We start from the raw sequence: 15854 nt of genomic DNA, 5'->3' as shown, positions 1-15854 counted from the left end.
TCCATTCCATTCCATATACACAGGATGGGGGAGATCCTTGCCCTATTTAGTTCAATTAATAATGAACATTAATGAATTACATTGTTTATTGCATTTTTGATCTGTATATCCAGCACTTGAGCAGGCAGGTGGAAACAGTCTAGCTGTATTTTACTGACAAATTTCTCTGGTATACAGTGTGACTGTTATGAAGGTACAATCGGGTAAGCGAATTGTTTTTCCATAATCTATCTTCTGCTGTTTCCATGTATAATCTTATAACAGATGAGCATTATTTACCTGCTTTCCTGCAACAGCAGATTGTGTTTCTTTGTACGGGGGATGTTAAGTGAATTAAGCACATGAGCAGTCGTCCCAGTTACTTAAGGAGACTGGTACTGAGACAAGGAGGTTATGGCAGGATACAGAGCAGTCTGGAGGAAAAATACTGTGAATGTAACCATTCTGCTAGGAGACCTGAATTGAAATGGGGGCACTACTGTTAATTGATGTACAATTACATTCTTTTTTTTGTCAAAAATTAAACCCTGGACATGAGGAAAGTTTAAGCCTGGAGGTGTGTTTTGAAGCGAATTTGAGCTGATGCCTTTTCAAAAACCTTTGGCCATTGCCAGGACGTAGTCATCAGGAGGTGGTTACCTGATGGACAGATTTATGTTCTTTTATAGTCTAACTTTTCTTGAGTTTATCAGCATCTCTCATCATGCAGGTTATTTAGAAAATATCAAATTCTGCTAAGTTTTGCTTCTCTTCATCTCTTTTCTCCACTAAACCATAGTTTCATGGAAGGATTCACCATGCAGTGTTCTTTCACTTTCAACCTCCAGGTCAGCCATCAGGAATCCCCTGTTCTTTGAGGCTGACATTTAAATCTGCACAAAAAAACTTTGCAGTTCATTGTGCTTCACGTGATCACTGCCATAGGACCAGAGACCACAAAGCTCTCCTTGCAGAAGTAATTCTGTAAGAGTCTCAGCAGGGATACAGGCTGCAAGGCCTTTGTCCCTTGAGATTTGTACCTTAAAAAATTATGCATGCATTCTCTGCAAAATGAGAGTGTACTGCAGCATTTCCACCCGTAAAGTATGTTTTTAAATGCTTTTATATTTCTCATAATGATTATTCTATCAACATCTCCCTGCACCCCTCCCACAAGATGTTGGTTTTAACTGTATTTTTTTTATGTGAGAAATCCCCTTTCACAAAGAGCCGTGGAATTATTGCATTGGAAGAGTACCTCCCCTTTTTGCTCTTTTCCATCAGTGTGCCAGTCTGATGCATCTATTCCGGATGTAGAGTTGTTCACATTCCTACTCCAGGCTGTAAATTCATCTTTTCACAGGACTATCGGTTCAGAAGTTTTCTCAACCACTTTTTTCTCCAGTGCTTGTCCCTCCCTTGTCCCCTCTGCACTGGTATGTACTTCATAATACTGGACTTTGTCATTGCAACTGGGAGGTAGGTGGCACACGGGTATGGTGTCCGAGTCTGGTGTCCCTCATGCAAGCCGTAACATGCAAAAAATGATTGTGTTAGCTTTTGCTGTGTTTGCAGAAGCTTAATATCTCTGCCTAGGCTCCAAATTACCTATGAGAATTTTTTTTTTATTTAGTAATTACAATCTGTGTTGCTCATGACTTTTCAACCTCTGTTAGACTTCCTGCCAGAGTGGGGTGGCACCGCAGAACAACAAAGCGTGCTGGCCAGCTGGCTCTGTACTTTATTGTGTGTTGTCTTTATTGTATTTGTGGGATATATCATTGTTTCACTACAAGTTTTCACAGATTATTTGTAAGTTCTATAGTAACCCTGAAAAGTTATAGAACTGGGTTAAGAATTAAAAGGCTTTCAAAACATCCTTGTCCTGAAACAACTCTGCGGGGCATGAGAAAGTAACAATTGGATTGTTTTTCAGTCAAAATGAATTAGCTGACATGAGCTTCCCTGTGAAAAATCTAATTGAGTTTTTACAGATACCTGTGGGGGTATATTTCTCTCCTCTTAAGTTATACAAGAAATTAGATGGCCTTGAATCAATGATCATAGGCAGAATCAGCCTCTGAAGTTATAGATCTTCTTGAACCTTGTGAGAAGATGAAAATGTATGGAAGTTGGTGTTAGAGAGGATGTTTTGTCTGTGTGTTTACGATGTGCATTTAGTGTGACACTGGGTTGATTAGATGATTTCCTGAAGCCGTAGTTTATATCTTCAGGGTCTGACTATGTAATTTTTTAAAAAACTACAGTGTGCAGTAAGAGGCCGTAGTGGTATTTATGGTTGTTGATTCACAATAACTCCAGACTAGAGGTGGATATTTAAAGCAGATACCAGATGCCTGAAGATTTTGAGGAAATACTGCTTGCAGTTTCATATTTAAGACATTCTTTTCTCCTGTATGTCAGTCCATGTTAAATATGTGTATAAAGTTATTGTCATGCATGTTATGATTATACCTTGTACGGAAAAAAGATTATAGTTTTCCTAATAAATATGTCTAGTATAAGTTGTAGCGTGGCATAATTAATCATCACTTTACTTTTTCAATATCTCCTTACTTTCAGTATAAACATTCTGGAAGGACCGTAAACAAATAGCTGGTCTTAAGTACCTTTTCCCCAGTGTGACCTTAGTTTATTGGATAATAGGGGTGAGGTTTTTTGAACTTCATAAGAAAACACTGACTTTTGCGGTGAAAAACCTTGCTTTTTGCTTCTGATAATTTCAGAGTCTCAAATCTGCTCAGATTAGGCTAATGTGGTCTTCCCATTTGATGCCTTTCACACTGTGCACTAAACGTCTTCAGACAGCTTTCTCGGAATCATGGAATCATTTAGGTTGGAAACGACCTTTAAGATCATAGAGTCTAACCCTTAACCTAACACTGCCAAGTTCACCACTAAACCATGTCCCTAAACGCCATACAAACACATCTTTTAAATACCTCCAGGGATGGTGACTCCAGCAGTTCCGTAGGCAGCCTGGTCTGATGCTTGACAACCCTTTCAGTAATGAAATTTCCTGTTTTTCCTATTTTTTCCTTTCTTGCCTCTTTCTTATCAATGTCATTGTTTATTCCTACCCAATTGCATAGAAGGAGGTGGCTGAAGGAGCTCCCTTGAATGCTCTTTGAGGAATTAGGCCGTATATTCCGAGTCATGTTCTCTCTTTAACATCTGGCAAGTGTGAGATTTTGAAGTTGAGTGTTTTCACTGGGGTGTTGAGCATTCTCTCAAATGGTTTCTTGTAAATCTGTTGTTCTTCATCAGCGGGAAGCGTAGAAGTGCTGGGAGGTAAGTGCAGGTCCTCGGTCTTCATAGCTTTGCGTGAACCCTATATGCCAAATTTTTAGTATGTGCCCTGCCATGTGGTCGATGAAGTCTGTCTGCTGTGGTCACTGGGATAGCTGCTTCCAGGACTTCCCCATTGAGAGACTTGTAAACAAGCTGGGAAGGCAGTGAGGAAAACTGACAGCTGTGAGGTCAGTCCTGCAGTTTTGGCAGTTACGAGTGTGAAAAGGTCCTATGGTAGCATTGGAGATGATGCTTTGATATTAATCTTGACTACCTCTAAAACGTTCTGTATTATTAAACTGATAGTGATGATGTTTATTAATGCTACCGCTATGGGAAGGTAACAAGACACCTTTAGAGCCCTGTGGTAGAAGTGTTTCAGGATCTCGTGCTATTATTTCTAAAAGAGCACGGTAACAGAGAACATCAGGAAGTCTCAGGAGAAATTAGGCAAGATGATGTGATTGCTGAAAAATTTACACAAGTCACAGCTGTATGATAAAAGCTTTAAAAAGTTTTTTCAAACCATATAAAGTAAAGAGAAAAGCTAAAAGCGACTCCCCAGGCAGGGCTGAAATAGATGCATTGTATCTGCCGAGGCTTAGTCTTGCAGTATTTGGCATAATTTGAAAATTGAAGTTACTTTCAAATTTACAGTTGTTTCTAAAAAATCCGTGAAAAAAAAACCTTCAGATTCTGTTTCCTGAAAGTGCAAAAGTTCCACTAAGTACCATGGGTTTCTTTATTTTTGTGTGTTAATTCTGGTATTCTAAAAGCGTGCAAATGGCATTTGTCTTTGGATTTACAAAAACTCTAGATATTCAGAGTTTGAATTATTTAAACTCCCACAACACATGCACTTTTGCTTTTCAAGCTTGAGTTATAATTTAATTAAAAACTTCTGGTGCATCGCTAGCTATTTAAATATTAAAATGTTCCATGGATCACTTTCGATTATCTACCATCATGAAATTCCTGGAGATGTCAGATTTTTAAGATTCCCAAAGTTGCACTTGGAATTGTCTGTTGATGCAAAGGGGACTGTGATAATTACATACATCCATTAGTATCAGCAGAGGAGATAAACTTTGGGGAGGCTTAATGGGCATGTCTCAGTGACAGCTAGCAAAGAACATTTGGCATGATTAAGGATGGATTTGAATGTACTTGAAAATATACTCTCATTATGGACGCCCAGTGGAAGTTGCACTACAAATGTTAAATTCCCCAGAAGAAGAGTTGTGTGGCAGGGAAGCTTTGAAATCCACTGTGGCCGTCATCCAAATTACTCTCTTCTCTTTGTGTCTTTCCGCTGTCAGATTCACTTTGTGATGCCCAACTTGGCTCCCTGCATCTTTGAAAAGAGGCAACCTGTTGGTTTCTGTGTTTCAGATTGTCCGAAGATACATCAAGGACTGGCTGGAAAGGAAGAAGCCTCCATTTGGCGCTATCAGCAGCTGTGTGCTCCTGATGATCATCTACACAACATTCTGTGATACTTTTGCCAATCCAAATATCGACCTTGATAAATTTAGCTTGATTATAATAGTGTTCATAAGTAAGTTCAGCTTAAAGCATCTCTTTTATCTGTGCTCCAGGTGTGTAATGAGTGTTATGTACTGGAAAGGATGGAACGTGGGGTACTGTCATGGGGCTAGAGCTTTTAATGTATCCAGTAAACCAGATTACCAGACTTGTTAGGGGCTGTATGCTTTTAGGAGATTGAGTAAGCATTTAGAGTAGGATGAACCCTGCTATTTAGGTGTGCCTGAGATTCCTCAGAGGTCCTCCCTTTCCAAAGGGGCACAATATTACTTTCCAAGTGTTTATGACCATTCTGGTTTGGCTTCTTTGTTGTTAAACAACCATAAATGCATAGATGCTGCATTCCAAACATAAAGGAGAGATACAGGTTAGAACTGCTACTCAAAAGCACTGTTATAACTTTTAAATAGTTCTTCCTTACTGTGTTATAAAACTAGAAACTAGTCAGGAGTTCGAATGTGTTGATATATTTCTGTGGATGAACACATTTCTTGCAGAGTTTGTTTTAGAAGCACTCTAGTCATTCAGCCTTAAATAACATACACATGAGAATAGGCTGCTGGTATCCTTGCCATCAGTTAAAAGTACACTTGCAGATCACTACCTCCCAGGGAATGGCAGAGGTATACAGGCACTGTCTTCTCTCCCCGTAGTGCATTCGCATCTTGCTTCAGACTGTCCAGAGATGGGTAGTTCAGTTTGCTTAGAGGAGAGGTAACAGCAGTATACTACAGTATAAATCACATCTCATACGCTCTTAAAACTGTTAGATTTCAAGAAAGCAGAAAGAAGTGTGTGTATGTGCATGTTTCTGCCTAATAAAAATAAGTTATCCTTTATAAATCCAACCTCAACCAAAGTCAGTAGGAAATTTGCCCCTGCCCTTTGTGGGTCAGTTTTTCTTCTGCCCTAATTATGGCAGGCTTTTGGATTACATGTGTAAAATAGTACATGGAATTATAGATGGTACTGTAGAAAAACTTTATTCTGAAAGCAAAGATAAAAGGAAGCCGTGCTAAGGAGCCTTTTTTTTTTCAAAATGAAGGGAACACTTGTTTGCTTAGGCATCTGAGAAGGATTGCATCCCACATGCACTTAAATCAGTGCAGAGTTGTCAGCAAAAAAAAGAGGGATATGGAAATTTTCAACTGTGACTTAACATGCAGAGAAACTCAAAATGAAGTAACTTTGTGTTACTGTGCTGACCACTATTTTGAAAAACAAGTTAATTTTTTAGTTAAAAAGGCATGTTCTTCTGTGAAAAGTTGGTCTTGAGTGGTTGCTTCCACTGCCTTTCTTGTCCTTTCTTTCGTTTCTCTGCAAGACAGTTCTGCATTTGTGCCATGTGTAATTACATGTACCACTTGCAGTGCAATACACTGAAAATCATTACATATACATTTTCATTGCCAGTGTGCCTGACTGGAGTTTCTTAGTAAGAATATTAACGTGAGCATTGAAACTGCTTGGAACACATTAGGCATTTGTTTTTTACTAAAATATTTATAAAACCAAAACCCAAGGAAGTTGTGGGGATGGATATGAATCATAGAATGGTTTGGGTTGGGAGGGACCTTAGAGATCATCCAGTTTCAACCCCCACCTCCACAGGCAGGGACAACTTGCCGTAGATCAGTTTCTCACAGCCTCATTCAAACTGGTCTCGAACACCTCCCGGGGATGGAGCATCCATGCCTTCTCTCCACATTTTATTCTAGAAAATGTTTCTGTACCATCATGGGATGTGTTGGCTGGATATGTGTGTTGTCTTATACCAGGGTGTGAAATTAGCATGAGGGGTTTAAAATTAAACTGCATTTATTATTCTGATGATTAATGGTTTTATGTAATTTTTATGTTAATATTCTGGCCACAGCAAAATACACACAGAGGATAATTGGTAGCAGCACATGCTTATTGCTTTACAGAATTATAGGTATTAAGAGATTTCTTTTTTTTCCTGTGCATATTAAATTAATGTACTCGGTTGCAGAAAAATTGTAATTGAGGAACAACGGATCGCTTCCGTAGTTCATGAAGGAGAAACTAAGTGCCTGCTGAGGTGACATTTATACATCCTAGGAAATGTATGTAAGAGAACAGAAAATGTCACTGGTAATAGCTAATATTCCTGCTGTGTTGCCCAGTTGTAAACTGGGGTCAAAATCAAATGTATTGTCTTGGCTTGCACTGCCCTGTGGGACGCATTAGCCTTATTGCATTCACAAGTTTGCAAAGAGAAGGGAGAGGACCCACCCCAGATTCTAAACGCCCTTCCCCCACAACCCACAAACATCCAGAAAAGGGCTGTACAGGTCACAGGGTTTCTCCTCCAGCTCTGTAGGGATTTCCTGCACTCTAGCATGATACTTAGTCTCTGCAGTCCCAGCAGCTACTTGTGGTACAACAGGGAAGCTCCCTGTTCCTCCCCGTATCTCTGCAGACTGCAGGTGGGCTCTGTGCATCCCACCACCCCTGCAGGCATCGGCAGAGCTGGCAGAGAGGAGAGCTCCCCTCAAGATTGTCCAAAACCATCCATACTTACAAAGCTGACTGAGCTTGTACAAAAGCTGCTTTGTCTGATGAACTGGGCAGTGTACAGGAATTAGACTTCGTCTTAGAGGGAATGAAAACATTTATGAAGGTCTTCTCATAATAACGATCATTCATCGGGAGAGTAATATACCCAGTGTGTGACAATATTTATTGTCATCATGCTTACACATTATACTTTCTCCTGTTAAATAGAAAGGGGCTAAATTTAAATACTTGGCGACCAGAGTATGTCTGAGAGATTTTATGCTATCAACCCAATAAACAAAACTAGTGCAAACAGATGTGCAGCATGCAGCAGTGAACTTTGCTGCCATTCATCATGTTGGGAAGGCGTTGATTCTGAAGAGTTACCTCAGGAAGAACTTGTGTAGCCACTGTATTAACTCTACCTTTTTGGAGTGTAACAATATGTATTATTGTTCTTCCAGACAGTCTTTAAAGGCTGCCTGTCATTGGATTTCTTTGGATAGACTTGGTCCAGTCTAGCTTCGGACCTGTTGTATGGGGCAAAAGGCATGTACGCAGCAGTTGCGGAAATTTAAGTGATCTTTACTTCTGTCATCCAAGTCTAATTTTAACTTGTTTCTCTTTCAGTATTTTCTGTTCAGATGAGCTTCATGTTTTTGACTTTCCTCTTCTCTACGAGGTAATTTGAATGTGCTGAATCAGAACCATTAAATATTTGTTTTGTGAAATATCTTTGGTCCGGACGATGCAGTTTGTGCAAATGTGTTAGGGCAGGTTTCTGAGTAGGGGTGACCTCATTTGGTATTTCATATTGGCCTTGCTGCATTTTCTCTGTTCAAGTTTCATAGGCTAAGAGAGCAGGACCTGAATTCTGTTCTTTCTTGTGTGTTAATTACAGAGTTGTTAAATCTCAATCAATCACTGCTATACCTCATCCACTGAAAAAAATGGATTTGCACAGATGTCACTGAAGGTATAATTTGCCCTGCAGACATGCTCATGACATATGAGAGAAAGAACTCAGTTTGACTTTTTACATCTCAAGATACATTTGCTGGGCTGGCAATTCACTCTTCTCTGTATATGTCAAATTTGTTACATTTATGTGGTGATTCTTAAAAGACAGTTATCCTGAACTGGTAGAGATTATTTTTTTTTTTCCTTTTTAAATATCCATCAAGAACAACAGTTGGAAATTCACTTCTCAAAAAATAGTACTGTGAGTACTGTGAGAATGGTGTTAGCTAATGGCTTAGACTTACCTTAGCAGCATTCTGCTGAATGGCAGCTGCCACAATACAGCAGACATATGCTTTGTATAAACTATATAATGTCTCTAAATGAGAATCACAAAGAAAGGTGCAATGTCTTGGAGCTACTTACGCTTTTTTAGTGCTACAACCTTAGAATGACCTTAGAATGCATTTTTAAATAACTTCTGAACTGCCAGACCTAACCTGGGGGAAGTGTACGTTGCGAATGTGAAATCTAAAATGCTGTAAGTAGTAACCAACTCAGACAGTATGGTAAATATTTAGAATCTCATAAAATTATTCCTACTTTGGACCAAGGGGTGATCCATTGGCCAGTCATGCACCTGTCTCCATATTTCATTTTTCCACCCTTTCTGGCCTTATTCCACAAATGTAAAACCTAAGATGCAGATTTTCTCTGAAGTGGAAGATAACAGTGTGTTCCAAGCTGTACTTATAGTGTAGTCTCAATATACTATCTAAATTGGGCATTTTGTTAGCATTACATCCTAGGAAAAGAAATCGTAATTCATTCTCTTTTTAAAGACAAGCTGGCCACTGCTGGGATATAGCACGTTCGCAAAGATAACCTTGGCTGGAATAAAGTTGTGTCCTACATACCTTGTGTTTAGAATTCCTCTCATTCACTAGGGGGCATATTCATTAGAGACTTTTCCTCAACTGAGAAACAATTCTGCTTTAAAAAAAAAAAAATATCAAACACTGCTGTTCATTTGTGGGTAGAATTATTTCTGTCACTAGACATGATCAAAGCGATATGAATGTGCATATGGATCCTCAAAGTAATATATTTGATCAATGATGTTTTAAGGTTTTTGCTACCAGAGGTTATTAAAACTCTTTCTTTTCTAGGAATAACTCTGGTTTCACACCAGCAGACACAGTGGCTATCATTTTCTGTTCCACACATAAATCCCTCACCCTGGGTAAGTCAGGAAATAAGCTTTTGAGCAAAACAACAGTAACATTCATATCTTGCTGTGTTGTAGAAAATGTTGTTACTTGCTGGCTTTTCTGCTTAAATGGTTTTGGTTCTAGGTGAGACAACGTAATCTTCTCAGCTGTGATTTTAGTGGTTATACAGTAAGACCACCTTATATTAAGCTGGATTTTTCTTTTTGTTCTTATTCTATTCTGTTGCCTAATCCAATACTGATGAAGTTTGTTACTGAGAAGGTTATAGAGTATGTCTGCATAATCTTACTCCTAAACGCTGGGAAGTGAAAATCAAAGCATGTATTGCATTCAGAAATCACAAATAGACAATACTGTCTTTTGCGTAACATGAGCAGAATGTATGTGTTTATTTTAAGACTGCAGATATTTTTGATAGTTTCATTTATTAGAACTCATTTGTCAAAACATCATTGAAATGTTTGCCATTTATGACTCCTTAGTGATAATAAGATATTCTGAAGGGAATTCACAAAATAATGCTAAATCGTTTACGCTTACACCCACTTGCTACTGCTTCGTCCATTGTGTTCAGCCAGTGAAATAACTGGCACTTGAATGTTTTCTTGCTGTGTTTCAAAATGTGAAAACCTGTGCTTGATAAAGGATATGTGACCGAATATATATCTTTTCAAGACTATCTGTCAAAGAGAAATAACAAAGGTAAGAACTCAGTCTGAAACAGGGGAAGAACAAGTCAGGACTTAGGTGAGATGTTTTCCAAGTCAGTTTGATATAGTGAAACTCACCTCAGAGTTCTTTGCTTCTGTTTTGGGCTCCACAATTCAAGCATTTTGGGCTCCACAATTTAAAAATTAAGTGGGCCAACTGGAAAGAGGTCATAGATGTCAAAAATGTGACCCTAGAGGAAGGTTGAAACAATTGGGATTGTTGAGAGAAGACAGCTGAAATACAGCAGTGACCCTCAAATGCATAAAATGTTCATGCAAAATAGGAAAAAAGTAACTCTTTCACAGTGGACTTGAAAAAGGGAAGGACTTTGTTGCAACAGTAATGATATAAGCTAACATTCAGGGAAACCTGTTAAAGGTAGAACTGTTCAGCTTTGGAATATGTTGCCTATTGATGTCCTGAAGTTCCTGTTATTGTAGGCAAGCCTCAGACAGGAGTTAGATTGCTGGAGTTGATCCTGCCTTGGACCAGAACGTAGATTAAATTACATTAGATCTTTCTCAGCCAAACGTTCTATGGAACTGAAGAATCAACTAATAAATGAGCTCATATTCAGGAGGATAGTTACACTTGTATTTATAGAAAGCAGCACCACACAACTTGATAACACACTACCTTACTTGCTCTATTGGTTGTATTTAACAGCACAAATGCATGTCTTCCCTTCCCTCCCCAGTGAATATAGTTTTATGTATGCTCTGTTGAATACTTCTGCAGCTTGCCATGACACTAAGAAAATAAGCACAGAGCCTTTTTTTAATATTTAGGTCCTATAGGGGCTTGCTGACACCCGGAAAAAAATGAGGACTCATAATTTTTTACTTGCTCTACTGAGCATCCTCACACAGCCTGTCTTGACCTGCACCCTACACACACAGCTGAGTCAGTTCACTTTTCCTTGGCTAGTACACTCTCCTGTTTATATTTTATTTTATTTTCTCCTTTAGAAGAACCTAGTTTGAGGTTCCTAGTTTGGTTGACTTTTCGGCTCACATTTTCCCAATTCCAAGTTGCTGCTTTCACCAGCATGAAATGAGATGAGTCAGGCTTTGTATTTTGCAGCTTCCTTGTCCAAGCACACACACAAAAAAATTGTTTGGCCACCTTGATTTCAAGGACTGCTAGAGCTTCTCCCCAGGCTTACATACTTCTACCCTGCTAATAAAAATATCTCATGGATAAGCGTGCAAGTTGAAATGAAGCTGGTAAATGGTGGAACACAGTATGGTGAGACTGTTTCTCTGCCGCAGACCATTTTGTTTGTCAGCTTCAGGACAGACTGCTTTACCTTCATCCTTGAGGAGTTGGTGTCTTAGGGAAAGCATGATTGCCTCCTAGTAGGCTAGTCATAAGATGGAAATTCATTCTTAGGTTTTGCACGTTTGCTCTATCTTTCCTTACTGTTCAGAGCCTGCATTGCGATCTCTGGGGGGCTGAGACACGTGCTTCCCTTGCTGTATTTCGTCTCAGGGGCTTAGCTTTGTCAAGGTTTTTTTGAGGGTCCTAGGCTTTTCTTATATGGGGCCAGCAGCAGCATGTCCTGAATTGAGTACCACCCCTGATGGAGAAATGGTCTTTTGGCATCTTTGGTGAGCTTGAAGGCCCCGCTGCTCTTGTGTGCACCCTAATACAGTGTCTACAAAGTCGGTGTGTGTGCTGTGTATCAGTTTCAACCTGGCTGGTTTTGAAACCACTGGTATTTTACTCTGTTTGGTATTAGTACCAGGTCCAGATAAGACAGAGCTGCATAAACACACATTTCTATGTAAATAGGAGGATCAGATTTTATAAAGCTGTAGTGTGATGAGGCATGCCCCTGAGCTGACGTTGTAAATAGGATTGTTAATCAGAGCAGCCAGCGTCTGTTCCTTCACTGAAGGTGGAAGCAGAGTAGATCTAATTTGTTTTTAAGGATCAGCCATTTCTGAATGACAGTTAAATCTATCCACATCACAGTCTTGTCCACCCTGATCTTGGCAGAAACAAGAACAGATGTAGGCATTTTGCCCCTTACTCTAATGTTGTGTTGTCACATTTCTACTTGTCCAGAGGTGTTTACTATAAACCATGCACGAGGAAACCTTCTGTTCTCTTGTGGCTCAAAGTTTTTCCCTCTCCCTCTGTCATTACAACGCCTGAAAGCACAAACACAGCTCAAGGTCTGGTTTCACATCCGTTGTGGAGCTCTGCTTTGTTTGTCTTCAAGATTCCAGCGGTAGTGTATAAATGACCCCCCAACACTTGTTCTTTCACTTTGAGACTGATTTCTCTCAGCTTGGCAGGTGAAACTCCAAATAGGTACGTCTGGCCCATTCCCTGGGGAGCTTAGAATGGCACCGACTAAAGTGGGAGAAGAGCTGACAGCTTTAAAGCTTTAGAAGTGGTAATAGGAGAGGCATGAGAAGACTTTTATAAGTCACTTTCTCCCACACCATATTACGAAACCAACTAATTCCCATGCAGTGCATGCTCATGAGGCCAACTGCCACTTCCACTGTTGAATCCATGAATAAGTGCTCGCTCTGCACGGAGATGAGTGCTGTTCCCATATGCTGGGTTTTATTTTGTAGACAGAACAGTTGACACACTTTTTGTCTCAAAGATCAGAGTGCAGGGCATGTTTGTGTAAGGACAAATTACACAGGGTAGGTGCCTTTGTGTTTCTTAGTTAGGAACATGAGCCGATATTTTTGCATAGAGGTGGGTGCTTTGGCAGGTTTTTGAATACAGTGCTTCATGTATGCAGAAAAACTAATCTTTATTTGTGTTTTACTTAATAACAGGATATAAACTTGCAAAGATAAATATAGTATTAACAATGCCTTCTGGTGCATTCACCCACACTTTGTTCTCTTTCTCTCCTTCTCCCTACTCACATACATGCACAGAACATGTGAGCACACACATATGCAGACATTTGATGCATGGCTTTTATTAGTGCATTTGCCATTGATTGATTAGTACTTAGTATTAGTACTTCTTCTATTGATTGATTGCAGATGAAGTGACTATTTGACCTTTAATTATGAGCCTTGCTATTGAAAATGACATTGAGCTATGGCTTCACATAATCCATCTGGAAAGCCCGACATGATGCCATTCCCTGGAGTTCATTCAGTGAGAAGAGAAGAGGCCTCAAGGAAGTGCAAAGCTATATCAGTGCGGCTCATCTTAAAAAAATACTGCAGTTGTTGCTTGCATTTACACAAAAGTTGCAGCCAAATGCAGAACATTATTTTATGTTTTGCAGAGTGAATTGCTAGCTAGAAGTTACAGCTCCAGAAGTAAAATGCAGGATTGTAAAAAATTATTTTCACTTTAATTCTTTGTATTTAGTATTTAAAATTATTTTATCAGCAAAAAAAATTGAGTATTGCTACCTTTTTTGGCTACCAGAAGCACAAATGTTAGTACTGTAGGTATGATGAACAGCAGATGGGTAAAAACTATACCAAAACAACAAAAATAACCTCACCTTATAATAAAATCAAGGTATTGTTTGTGATGCACAGAGCATTTTTCCTTATTTGGATTTATCAATATAGCAGTTCTTTCACCTTGGAATTCTTAAACTAATGCAGTCAGAGTTTCAGGAAAGAATAGAGTTAATTTTGCAAACAAAAGCTAAAGGGCTAACTTTCTTTTTATTGTTTTATTTTCATGCACATATATTTTTTAAATGCTCACCTTCTTACCACACCAATACGGAACTAATAGTCTGTTCTTGAACAGTTCTTAAAAGCCTGCTGTAATGCACAAGTAGGTTCAGAGACAACTCAGTTGTCGGTGAGCGGATCATCTAGGCTGTGGATTAATCAGCCCCTCACTTCCCCCGAGCTCCCCAGCTGCACAGTGTGACAGAGTGCATCGCGCTCACATATAGCTCCAATCTGCTCACAGCTATCTATAGTTTGCTTGTTTTCTACATCTATCTCCTTATAAGCTTCTTCAGAGATAAATAATACATTTACAGAGCCTAAACCACAACTGTTTAATATTATCTAGGCTTTTGCTTCATCTGGTTTTTTCCTATACCCAAACTCTGTGAAATACTGTACTAATCAAGCGCAGACTCTGCTTATTGTTTGATGATAATCACATTTCTCTTTTATATAGAAAAATGCCAAAATGTTTTGGTTTTGAAAAGATGACATCTCTTAATAATTGTATAACACAAAGTAAGATAGTAAAATTGGATGCAGTGTGCTAAGTGAGTATTCAGGCTATACTCTGTGGTATTTTTGAGCTGTGGTGGTTTTTTCTCTGCTCCTGGCAGAGAATTGTCCTGTAAGGCAATTAATCATCAAGGTGCTAACTGTGACTAGTTATAAATGTGTGAATAATTTCTCTGACTCTTACATAATGATATAGAAAATAATCTTGGTTAATTGTTCTCTGAAAGTTTTCAAGAAGATGACTTTTGATACTGTCTTAATTTCAATATTTTCATAGAATCATAGAGTGATTTGGGTTGGAAGGGTCTGGGACTGGGACCCTTCCACTAGATTAGATTGCTCAAAGCCTTGACCAACCTGGCCTTGAACATCTCTAGGGATGGGACATCCGTGACTGCTCAAGGCAACCTGTTCCAGTGCCTCACAACCCTCACAGTAAAACTTTTCTTCCTAATATCTAATATAAATCTCCCCTTTTTCAGCTTAAAACCATTCTCTCTCGTCCTATCACTGCACTCCTCCCCACCTTTCCTGTAGGCCCCCTTTAAGGAAAGCTGCTATTAGGTCTCCCTGGAGTCTTCTCTTCTCTAGGCTAACCAAGCCCAACTCTCTTAGCCTTTCCTTTTGTGGGAGGTGCATCATGTTATACTTCTTGGTGTTATTAGTGATTGAATTTGTGTATTTTATTTCTTTCTTACCTGTTACAGACTTGTGGTCTCGTTTCTTCCCTAGATGTCTAAAAGAGCAGTGTAAGTGAAAATGATCTGGCAGTTCCTCTGCATAAAATTTGTGGGTGCTGACCTTTGGGGCAGAAGGGAAACTGATAGGATGAATGTGCTTGAATCAGTGTCTTGGGGAGACCATGTCTGGGTCAACAGGTACCCCTCACTACTGCCAGAGGGTTAGAAACTCTCTCCCGTTCCTGCTTCTGAGATCCCAAGGGCCTTAGTGGCTGTTAGAACCTTTAGTATTGTTACTGTGATTCTTTGGAACAAAATGAAAAGGTTTTCTTCATCTCTTCAGTCGTTGCCCGACATTTGCTTGGAAGGACCAGCAAGTGATTGGCTGGGATTTTTCCTCTGCTCTGCGATTCCCCTTCTCTTTGTCCTCTCTCTGTCTCTGGAAAATAAGAACTTAGGGATTTGTGTTACGTAAGATGATAGCAGGGAGAGCAGAAGCACCTGTATCTACTGCACTTATCTCATGTTAGCATCTGGTTTTCATCGCCCAACTTGAGGGCAGCTGGATCACCAGCTTGACAGTCTTCTGAAACCATTTGGTTCTTAAGAAGCTATAGTATCAGTCAGGTTATTATCATTTAATTAGTATGTCTTCTTTCTAAGTAGACCCCAAAGAATGCCTGGGAAATGCTATTTCCAATACAGAAATTTCCAATATC

General features: G+C 39.4%; 1 protein-coding gene across 1 annotated transcript in view; it reads left to right on the top strand.

Moving 5' to 3' along the window:
• The window catches only part of SLC10A7 (solute carrier family 10 member 7), a 152223-nt gene that overhangs the window by 116769 nt on the left and 19600 nt on the right, over positions 1-15854 (top strand). The window contains exons 8-10 of the mRNA XM_069855341.1: positions 4684-4849; positions 7987-8038; positions 9486-9559. Of these exons, the coding sequence (XP_069711442.1) occupies positions 4684-4849; positions 7987-8038; positions 9486-9559 (292 nt within the window). The remainder of the gene's footprint in view (positions 1-4683; positions 4850-7986; positions 8039-9485; positions 9560-15854) is intronic.

Source organism: Phaenicophaeus curvirostris, chromosome 4 (assembly GCF_032191515.1).
Source record: "Phaenicophaeus curvirostris isolate KB17595 chromosome 4, BPBGC_Pcur_1.0, whole genome shotgun sequence".
Lineage (NCBI taxonomy): Eukaryota > Metazoa > Chordata > Aves > Cuculiformes > Cuculidae > Phaenicophaeus > Phaenicophaeus curvirostris.
Note: the sequence above shows the minus strand (reverse complement) of the source record. Positions and strands in the feature narration are given on the sequence as shown.